At 43.8% G+C, this 11,452-nt stretch overlaps 1 protein-coding gene across 1 annotated transcript in view; it reads right to left on the bottom strand.

The window, feature by feature from the left end:
- The window catches only part of EPN2 (epsin 2), a 24,189-nt gene that overhangs the window by 148 nt on the left and 12,589 nt on the right, over positions 1-11,452 (bottom strand). Inside the window, exons 3-9 of the mRNA XM_009071337.1 lie at positions 9,955-10,067; positions 8,402-8,494; positions 7,977-8,133; positions 4,856-5,029; positions 3,192-3,284; positions 2,140-2,355; positions 1-271 (exon numbers count right to left, since the gene is read on the bottom strand). Of these exons, the coding sequence (XP_009069585.1) occupies positions 1-271; positions 2,140-2,355; positions 3,192-3,284; positions 4,856-5,029; positions 7,977-8,133; positions 8,402-8,494; positions 9,955-10,067 (1,117 nt within the window). The remainder of the gene's footprint in view (positions 272-2,139; positions 2,356-3,191; positions 3,285-4,855; positions 5,030-7,976; positions 8,134-8,401; positions 8,495-9,954; positions 10,068-11,452) is intronic.

Below are 11,452 nucleotides of genomic sequence, written 5' to 3'. Positions count from 1 at the left end.
CTGTGGAGAGGTTGGGGCATTGATCCTGCAATGCTCAGCCCTTGGCCCATCCTGGTTATGGAGGCCACAGTGCCCATAGCTGGTATTGGTGCCATTCCCACGGGCACAGGGGCCATGGAAGACAGAGGTATTGGCTCCATGCTCATCGCTGGCACAGCACTGAAGGAAGGGCTGGTTCCCATCACGGGACTCGCTCTCATCTGGTTTAGGGTGAGTGGCTGAGGCTGATTCACTTGGAAGGGGTTGATTGGAGTCGGTGCTGTAGCGGCGCCTGGGTTGGATAGAAAGAGATCACACTGCCATCAGGTTTTGGAAATCATCTTTCCTGGCACCCTCTGTACATCTCCACACTCTCCCAACCCCCAAATACCCTGTGAAGAACCTGCATTGATGCCACTCAGCAAATTCACTGGTGTACCAGGTTCTCTTGAGTCTGTCAGTGCCACAAAACACCTCTGACCAACAGTTTCCACCTCTGGTAGGACTGACTGGAGAGAGGCTCCAAATTCAGCTACCTGAACACACCTGACCACAGCACACAGATCACTCAGTTTATTTTTAAATGCTACCTAAAGTCTACATTGGGGAAGAGACCTGCAAGCTCTCTGTGCTCACTTACTGCACATTCACACTGGGGCAGGGTCACTGCCAGAGGGCAGGGTCAGATGGGATAAAGGGAAGAAATTCTTCCCTGTGAGGGTGCTGAGGCACTGCCATGGGTTGCCTGGAGAAGCTGTGGCTGCTCCATCCCTGAAAGTATTCAAGGCCAGCTTGGATGAGACTTGGAGCAACCTGAACTAGTAGGAGGTATCCTTGCCCATAGCAGGAGTTTGGAATGAGATTAGCTTTAAGGTCCCTTGCAACTCAAACCATTCTGTGATTTGCACATTTGCTTCAAGATCTCACCAGCCACCTCCATTTTCCTGTTTCTGGCACTGAGTTTGGACAAGAATTCACAAAGTAAACAACTTGTTTCCGAATTACAGCAGCACTAGAAAAAGCAGAGACTAACTTTCCCAGCGTTTGAGGTTCCCTGGACTGCTGCCATCCCTGCGAATTCCTTTCACCATACATGCACAGAGTTATTTGGATGGCCCAGTGACCCCTCACAAACGTTTTGTAGTAATTGGTAAGGGCAGATACACAGACTTCCTCCTGCTGCACTCTGCCAAGGCTGTCAGAATTCCTGGCTTTTTCCTATTCAAGGAGTTTAATAAATTAGCAATTTTTTCTACATTGGAAGAGTGAAGCAAATAAAAACTGAAAGAGCATTTCAAGGTGTTTTTGAGATGAAAATATCAGTGCATATTTCAGCTTTTAACAAATACATCTTCCATGGGTGTAGCGTCACCATTTCCATGTGCTTGGGGCTCAGCTTACAGGAGAGCTCCAACAGCCCATTTTTTATCAACATACAATGAGAATGTGAGTTTTTCAGATCAAAACTGTTTTCTTGTGCCAGCCTGAAGACAGCCCAACCTGCAACCCACCCAGTCATACTGCAGTCTGCTCTCTGGAACCTCTGTGCCTGCTGCAGCACAAGCCAAAGGGCAATTCCTACCTGCTTTAACAAGAACCTACTACCTGTCACCTTCCCAAGGGATTCTCTGGTGGCACATGTTCACACTTTTCCTGTTTTGACAATAATTAACTTTCACAGAATCACAGAGTATTTGGAGTTGGAAGGAACCCACAAGGATCATCAAGTCCCACTCCTGGCCCTGCATAGGATATCCCAAACAATCCCACCATGAGAGCATTGTCCAAACACTCCTTGAGCTCTGGCAGGCTTGGGGCTGTGACCACTGCCCTGGGAAGTCTTTAGCTCAGCCATTTTTAATAACCCCAAACCTAACACAGATCATTTTGAGAGACAAAGGGCAAAAGGGGAAGGAAAACTGCTGCAGCCAAACTCAGCTGCAGACCAAGAGCAGAAACTCTGTGCTTTGAGGGTCACCATGTTAGGTGACACCACAACGCCTCACTCTCCTGCTCTCACTCATGATCTGCTGGCTGAACTAACCACAAAAACCAAGCCCAAACCAGTTTACTTTAAATCCAACAGGACTGTGTTATGCCGAGTTTCCTACAGGATGGGAAAGCTAAAATATAAATGTGAAGGGTCATGCAGAAACAGACCTGGTGCCAAGAATGGATTCAGTGAAGTAACAGGTTGTGGTGGCTTAGACACCAGAGAATCCAAGTTCACCAGAGCAGCATTGGGGCCCAAGAAGGACTCTGGGGTTTTCCGAGCTGCACTTTGTTTGCCTGATGACATATTTGAGTGCTGAGAATCAAAGAGATCAGGACTTGTGGTCCCGCTATGCTGCGATGGCACAGTGGAACCTGAGTCAGCTGAAACAACACAAAGAGAAAAACAAAACTTCTCATTAATCCACACAGTCGAGCGATGAAAACCCTCAAGTGTCTGACAGACAGCAAAAATGTTTTCATTCTCACATTTGTATTAGTCAGGTTTTAGGACATACATGTCACACCCTTACAGCATGCAAGCAGACAAATGTTCTTTAGGAGAGCATGAAGAAGCTACAGAATTGCAGTGTTCTACTGAAGGCATTCCCTGCTTTGCCCTGATGAACATTCCCACAGCTATGCTGCTCCAGGTGGGACTCAGAGGCTCCAAGATACTCAAAGCTTTGGCTTCTGCCCTCACCCTACACCACTGCTGTGCCCTTCCTAGCTGGATTCTCCCAGGTTTTGTCTGGGTCCTTTCAGGCAGAACCATCCTGAGAGCACACAGTGTCACAGCACTGGCAGGTGAGGTCTGGCAGTTTTGATTTTGTAACTAATGACCAAATTAGAAAATTCACAGAAGTCTATTTTCTCATCTTCCTAATGGAATTTACGCTTTTGAGAGATTCAGTCAGCATGGTTCTGTTTGGCTCCCTGAGCACAAGTCCTACAAGTTGGATACTGGACATTTAAACTTCAAATTTCTGGGACAATGCAGCAAAAGGTAACAGCGCAATCCCAGGGCTTACAGTGCAAAAGGCCCGTTCCCCGCAAGTTCATGCACAGGCCAAACTGTGAACAACAAGCTGCATTATCACCAGCTTTAATCCTTCCTTTTGTGAAAGCTGGTTTCTTTTTTTCAATAAAACTGAAGACTAGAGACATTTGCTGATGTGACTATCACCCAAGTTGGCCACATGCTGAGAGTTGGTTCCTACCTGGCTTTTTGGAAGTTCGAAGTGTGTCAAATTCAGAAAAATCATCTTTAACTGTACCATTCAAATTACTGAAGAGGTCAAAAGATGTACTTCCTGTTCAAAACAACAAGACAGCCCTGTCATTAACACATCTTGGGTTGAATCACACACCTGATCCTCCTGAAAGCAATTCCTAACCCACTGGTGTTAGCCAGAAGCCACTGTCGGGTTCAGGGCAGCAGCTGGAGTGCTCCTACTCTCACCCAGGAGCTGGAGAAGGAAAATGGCAGAGAACTGTCCTTTCTCACACAATTAATACCTAATTCAGAGCAGTTTGCTTTTGAATCAGTGTAGGGCACACCTGAGCATGCTGGGGTTGGGTTGATTGAGTGTGTGCACTAGAGACAAGGATATATTGCTGCGGAAGAAGAGAACAGCACCAGATTTACAGCCTAAATTATGGGTGTTAATCAGCCCTCAGGTAAAACATTCTGAACACAGTCCCAAAGAGAAAAGTAGCACTGCTACAACTTGAGTGGTGATTTGAGTTCTACTTCCAAAGTGAAAAGGAAGAGGAATGCAATAGCAAAGGTTGTGGAGATGGCAAAGCTCTGTTAGCTGAAGCACCAGCACTTGCCCAGAGTTTACAATCAATAAAACATCACCATTTCAACATGTGGACACACTCTTACCTCAAAAGGGAGGCAGAAACCCCACACCCAAATGACCAGCAATCACACTCCTGAAAAGCTTTAAAGTTTGTTGGTTTGGGATTTTTTTTTAATTAGTTGAAAAGTTTTTCTAATTTAGTTTCAACCTTCAACACATTTTGAGCAAAAATAGGTCCAAAAAGAGCACAAAAAGACAAAAACCCAAGAGAATGAGTGAAGACTGCATACACCACCAATACTTATCATGAACAAAGAGCCACCATAGTTAAAGATTCATTCTCACAATGAGTCAGTTATTGCCTTTTGCCTAGTGAAAAGCTGATTAGACAACTTTCTGCAGTCCTCAGATCCCTTTGTTTGTCATGTACAGAGAGGAACGACTAGCAGAAAATGCATTTAGGCTGCATTTAGCCACAGTGCCAATATGAAAATACCAGGTATTAAGACTCATCAAGGCTGCATTAGTTACAGAGCATGAACAGACAATTACATCAGCACCTCCTGTACCCTGTAAGCAAGGCTCGATGACTTTCACACCCTCAGTCTCAAGGAACAAACCTTCATTTGCACCTCTAAAAGTCTCCTCAGAGTGTGGAGCTGCTCAACCTGTCAATCTGCATCTGCAGAGACATCCATCTGCAGAGCTATTTATCATGATGAAAGGTTAAATTATAGTATCATTCATTGCCAGAAATTAAGTCCTTGTCTAATTAAAGATAAAACCCAAGAGCAGCAGCAGCCCCAAGTGCTCAGCATGCAGCCACACATACCAAGAGGAGAAGAAGGTAGACGGGACAGAGCATGAAGCAGCACCACAAATCCAGAGCTCTAAGTCACGATAATTACTTCAGAAGTATTTTTTCCTGCTAGCTATTACAACTCCCTTCAATTTTACAGACAAGTTCTGCGAACTGTTCAGCACTTAGCTTCTTTTAACCACACAACGTAAGAAAACCATTAGGCTTTATCCTCCTTATTCCAACCACATGGCTATGGGATGAGATTGAGTCTCACCAGAAGTAGAAAGAGGTTTGTTTGCAGGTGCTGGTCCCCAAGGATCCACAGAAGATTTTGCTGCAGTAGAAGATGGCTGAGCAGGAGCCCAAGGGTCAACATTTTTGGACAGAGGCTGAGCTGTGGATCCTGCTGGTGCTGCCCAAGGGTCAACAGAAGCAGCTGGTTTGGCACCTGCAAAAAGAGTCACAGCAGGAACACCAGTCAGTCCAGTTCCCCTTTGGAAAGGTCTTCTTGGAGATTAACCTCTCTTATGAGCCATTCCAGGACACAAATAGGTGAAGCAGTTCCACACCAGGAACACTGATAACCCTCAGCATCCATGTCACATGTACTGAATCACAAACACCAGGAAGTTCTGCGCAAAGCAGAGGAATAAACAAATTCCCTGTTTGAAACTGAAGGAAAATCTGCAGTTCCAGCAAGACAATAAACTTGCTTTTGTTACAGACACTGCCACCAAAAGAGACAGTATCTGCCTGGAGGTGACCTAAATCCCAGGGTCTACTTAGGAGCTCATGGGAAAGTAAGTTTATAAAAAGCTCAGAGGTAAAAGGTATGAGATACACAACATTAACATTCGGACAAAGACTCAAAGGGAATTTTTCCAACTCTTTTAATCACACTTATTTTATAAGAACATAATCAGCTTCCCTGAGCCAGCTGTGCTTCTTTATTCCCATTTGTTAAGCACTCCTGACACACATCTAAGCTGCCACTGATAGCCCTTCCTGGGTTTCTTTAAACCTCTCTGTTCAGGATTCTCATTTTTACTGGAAGATGCTGACAACTCTTCATCCCTACAAATTCAATTACCAAACTGATTCAGGCTGTGCACAAGGTTTGGGCTTCCTACTGTAAAGGGGCAAATTAAGGCCATAAAGGGAGAAAGAAAGAGAAGGAAATTTGCCTCACTATATACAATTCCCTGCCAGGTTTTTCTTCTTCCTCTCCAACTCCTAATTTATTCCTTTTCACCTGTTCTTCTTTCTCCCGATATTTTAGGTTATCAAACCCCATAACCACTGAAGCAAATCCCATTTCAGACTTGCAGTGGGCTGGCTCCATGCTGAAAGGTATCACTCCTGCGTTGCTCCCATCATCCACCCCCACTGCCCCTCCTGGCCCATCAGGAATGGGAACTCAGTGCATGACATGCACATCCTGTACAACTCTACAGAGATCAATTACCTTCAAATCAGACAGTACACGCAAACATTTCCTCTTCCTAATGTACCTTCTCACCAGGAATGGTGATAACTCGAGGCCAGGACAGAATCACCCATATGCACATAACTACTGTCCTTCACCACCACGTGGGTTTCAAGCTACCACTGAGAATTGGTTGAGTTTTTAAAACTACAAAACAAACCTCCTAAGCATCACAATATTCTTGCAAACTAATTCAATGCTGCACACAGGGACACAAATTCGTTTGCAGTTGAGTTTTGTTTCATCAACAGGCACATGATCTGCTACAGCTTCAGCTCAGGAAATGCCAAAACTCTCCAAGGAAGCCCAACTATTCCCAGACCAGTACTTACACTTCCTTTATCAGCCCTCAGTGCTGAGTTACAAGCAGTGCCACACCAGAAATGCTAATGACAGCATTTCTCAGCAACAGAAGCTTCCCAAAATGTCTGTTCTTTCATAAAAAGAGCACGAAATTAGAGCATTTGGGAAGATCCTTTCCCGGAGCTTCCATTAGCTCCACCGAAACATCACAGCAGGACTGGAGAAACACAGTTTAATGAGTCACTCTTTTATCAGCAAATTCATAAATCTTACATCTTCAAGACTTTCCTTAGGAGCCAAGAAATGAGCAAGCAGCACCCAGGGGTTGTGCTGTGTGTTGGACTGGAGGCACTGAGAAGGAATGCTACAGCTGCAACTGATACAAGGGAAATCCTGTCAGAGGACCACAGATCAAGCAGAAGAATTGAAGAAGGTGAGTTTTGTTTAGTTTTAACCATGGAAAAAATACACTGAGCAGGCTTAGGGCCCAAAACCTGGACTTTTTCCGAGTTCCTATCACCAAAAAGAAGAAACAGGTGACACAGAACAATGACCTGCAGCTGGCCCAGCAGCGTTGTAGAAGCCTTCAATGCCACAATGAGGAGGGAAAAAATCCCCAAACAAGCCATTTTATTATTAAACTTCAAAACTCTCCTTAGGAATCTGCATGGTGAAGTGCTGAATGCTAAGAAATTATTTTGAAGCACTTTAGAGCAGAGGTTGTAGAAGCACCTGCCTAAGGCAGAACTGACAGAAGAAGCTGTCAGTCTTCATGGAAAAGGTGCTGTTTGCACAGAACATCCTTCCCCTTAACCAGGGGCCAAAATTCAACAAGATATAGATCCAGATCCAATTCCAAGTGTAACTTACTGTGAGGACCCATCCACTTTCTTATCAAAGGAGTAACTCCTTGGACAGGCTTTTGGCTGTCCCAGAAACCAGCACACTGCACAGGCAGCAACACAAACACACACACACACAGAGTGGACATAGCTGCTCTTTAAGATGTAAATCACTGAATCTTCTAACTCAGAAACATTCCATGAATTTACTATCAAAAGCCTAAGAAACACAGTGAATATTTAAAATGGCAACCTTGATAGTTTTTTGCTTAGTATAAAAATTCCCATTGAAACAATTTAATCCACTTGGTTCTGACCATACACAGATCACATTTCACTAGGAGCAACTAAAGACATGGAAATTCAGATTTATGGCCTTCCTAAGCACAGCATCCTGCCTAAGTATTACATTAAATGTTGGCAGAATTCTAAATCCATGGCACTGGACACAACCAGGAGTGAAGCATGAGCATCCCCCCAGCGTGATATAAGTTGGTTTTGCTGTACAGAGACAACAGACACGTCACTCTTCTCTTTCTTAGGATTCAAAATGCACACACACCACCACAACTGCTTAAAAAGAGTGCAGAAACCATTTGTTTCTGTTTGGAAATGAGTCTGGGAATCTTAGTTCTAGAGTATGGGAATCACTCAAAATGGACTAACACACAAGCAGGACATTGTACACTGAAGAACCCTGATAAATTCAACATCACAAAGCAAAACCTTTTCAGTACCATTCCTCCTCTCAGATTTCTCCTTACCAAATGATTGCCACGGGTCAGAGGCAGGAGCTGCAACTGTGGATCCTCCCCAGGGATCAGTTTGGTTTGCAACAGCAGGAGGTCCCCAAGGCTCTGTTTTCGGTGGGGCTGGAGCCGACGAGGGCAGGGCATCCATTAGATCCAACAAAGTGGTATGCTGAGGGCAGGAATAATCTGAGCTTTAATCAAGAGCATCACCAGTTTGAAGTACAAACCCATGAGAGTGAAGAAGCAATTATTATTCTTATTTTTCCTTTTACACACCTGCATTGACTAGTTTGAAATTTAACCCACATGGAAGAAGCTTTAAGCTAGACAACAAAGCAATCCCAAAAGCATTAAAGAGCTCAGTATTAAGCTATTTTGTGTTACTGTATTTCAGCTTTTGGCAGCATAACCAGGAATTTCTTAGGCGAAGGCACTACCTCCTTCTTTTTGGGAATTTTAATTGTGTCTCTGCGACTCTCCTCCAGAGCCATCTGTAATCTCAGATCATCTCCACGTCTGAGGCGTTCCTCCTGCAAAGGAAATCAACACTGGTGATATAGACCATTAGCCTAGACTGTGCTGCTTGCTCCCTCCTGGTCTCCAGCCCCCTGGGCAGGGCACTGCCAGAGAAGGCCTGGGCAGCCCTCCCTGCCACCCTGGCACTGATGTGCACCTCAAGCACACATAGTGGGATTATTTGCTGGGATTTGTACATAACAGAAGCAGGGAAAAGGAATTTTCTGGGGATTCCTGCCTCAGGCAGAGGTCAGGAACACCCTGACCCTCTAACATAGGCCTAACAGTGGGATCAGATCCAGTTTGCTGTTTGAAATTTACCCTCATGTTTTATATAGTTATAACTGAAACATTCTTTCCAAAACTCTGTCCCAAGGCTAGAAACACCACAGAACTTAAACACCCCATCTTTAAAACTATCCTAATGATTTTGAGCATTCAAATCACCACTGAAGGATGGAAGGAACTAAACTTTAATTTCCCTGGATTTTGTCAGCTTCCCTTCACACTGATGCAAGTGTTGTAAGGAATACCAAGGGAATCAGTCCAGCCAACTCCATGTGTAATTTGAAGGTTTTAAACATCTGTAAACTACAATGTTTGTGGCACATTCGACTACTTCAAATATTTTGCTTGCATCATGTCTTTCAGAAGTTGACTAATCCCCCAGCTGCTGTTTTCCTTGTCATTTTTAAAGCTACTTCAACAGATTAGATTCTGATTTATATTTTCTTTCACTTAATTGCTCAATAATGATGAAGTTTACTGGGTGACAGTTGCCCTTTCCAAGCACAGAGATACTAATGCTTAACATACAGCTGTAAACTGAATTGTCACAGGAATCCTCTAAAGTGTTACAGCATGGCTGAATTTTGACTCATAGCTGAGATTCAACAACTTCATTATATATTAACATACAGAAAATTTGTAGCATCTGCTACAAATTCAGAACAAACCTCCTAAGAATTGGCACAGTCACATAACCCAGGTGACAGATTAGGAGCCAAGTTTCTTTAAACCAGATTCTTTGTACACTCTGGTACTTTGTGTCAGATCACCCTCCTGTTTCAGACACTCTTACCCAACAGACCGTTCAAAATTTCCCTGGAATCAGAATTCACTGACATTAATGAAGGCTTTCAGGACCAGTCACAGTTTCAGCTCTTCCTAACAGAAAACATCTTCAGTAATATGATGATTAACATCCTCCCACACAAAGTCTTCTTGCAAAGTGACTGTCATCTTCCACTAGTCTCAACAGCTCAGTGGCTGAAGTTACTTTAAAAAGAGATGCAAAAAGTAAAAAAAATACAAAAATACCACAAGAGCAACATCTTCCACAATGGCCTTTCTCACTCCCCCTAGTCCACCTGGAGCAAAGCCAAGCTGCCATTGGAAAAGAAAAAAAACAAACAGGATTGGAGACTCAACTATCAAAGCATGGACACTGTGGAAAACCTACACGGGCACCGACCTGCTCCGCCACCTCCCGACTCATGGCCAGCGCCAGCTGCAGTTGGAGCTCCTCCTCCCCACTCGTCTGCGGCCGTGCCTGCTCGAGCTCCGAGGAAACCCGAGGGGATGTAGCTGTGGGAGACAAAACCCAGCAAATGAACACATCAAACAACAAAAAGATGGGACAGGTTTGGTTCTTGCTCTGATCACACCACACCACTTCCCCACACAGCCCCTGGGACCACCGACTGGAGACTTCTGTCGGTTCCCTCAGTGTCAAAGAGGGCTCACACCAAGGCTGAGGGTAACAGCCAGAAGGATTTAGCAGGGAGAACTTTGCAAGGCAGTTCAATTGTTTTAAAGAAAAAACGTTCCTGGAAAACAAAGGCTTTGTGTTCGTGAGGTTGTAGTATCAAGAAGTAACCCCAGTGTGTACTGGATCCACTGTCACGGCCTATCAGAGATTCTGGGGCAGGACAGTGACTTAAAGAACTATAGAATTAATCACTCAAGAAAACATTTGTTGATATTTCTTCCATTTTCACTCAGGATTTGCTGGGAGTTAGCCAGTATCAGGGTAAAATTGGATACCACCCACTTTTCTGTAAAATAATACAGTCTTAATGGGAAGATAAAGAACTATTCTTAACTGCTGAGCAGGCTCAGGGACAAACAAACCAGCTATTCATACCCCAAACTTACACAAATACTGTATCATTCTCTGCTTTAAAAAAAAAAGAGTTTGGTATAAGGGTTGGGGGCGTTATTTGGGTTTTGGATGAAGATTTCTATTAGCTGAGCATTAGCTGTAATCTCCCTCACTCCTCCTCAAAGAACAGTCAAGCTTGACAGCTAAAATATGCAATTTCTCAATACACAAATCTTCTTCTACTGATGTTTTCACTACAGAAATTCCCACCCCAATGCCACAACACTAGTAGGTTTAGCGCTACCCATTAATTAAACAATTCTTCTGCTCACTCTCTCTCAGATCATTCTCTAGAATCCAAACCATTTTATCTTAACATTGCAAGGAAGTTTGTATTAACAGTCACCAGACAAGCTCTTTACTTCACATCAAGATGTTACTCCTACCTCAATTCCATTACTTTTGCAAACTTTCTCCTATAAAGTAACTAAATTTAGCCTGTTTGACAAGTCCTCTCTGCTACAACAGCCACATCCAGGCCCTCCAACATATTATATGGACTACTAGAAACACCTGATAACTACAGCACTTGGTAATTCTCAGCCACCCACCTAACACAGGGAATACATTGGCACTAACTCTAGTAATTCAAATCCAAGACAGAGGATTTCAAACCAGAATGGATATGGAAACACTTCCCTTCGGAGCATAGAGGATATTTTGAGTGCTTATCTTTGCAAAAAGAAGATCGAGCAGTTTGTGGTTGTTAAATACATCAGGTTTACAAATGCTACAAAGTAAGAAAAGTAATTTAAGATAAAGGGGCTAGAACTAACGGTATAAATTGACCATGAATAGACTGGAGATA

Source organism: Acanthisitta chloris, unplaced genomic scaffold (assembly GCF_000695815.1).
Source record: "Acanthisitta chloris isolate BGI_N310 unplaced genomic scaffold, ASM69581v1 scaffold14293, whole genome shotgun sequence".
Lineage (NCBI taxonomy): Eukaryota > Metazoa > Chordata > Aves > Passeriformes > Acanthisittidae > Acanthisitta > Acanthisitta chloris.
Note: the sequence above shows the minus strand (reverse complement) of the source record. Positions and strands in the feature narration are given on the sequence as shown.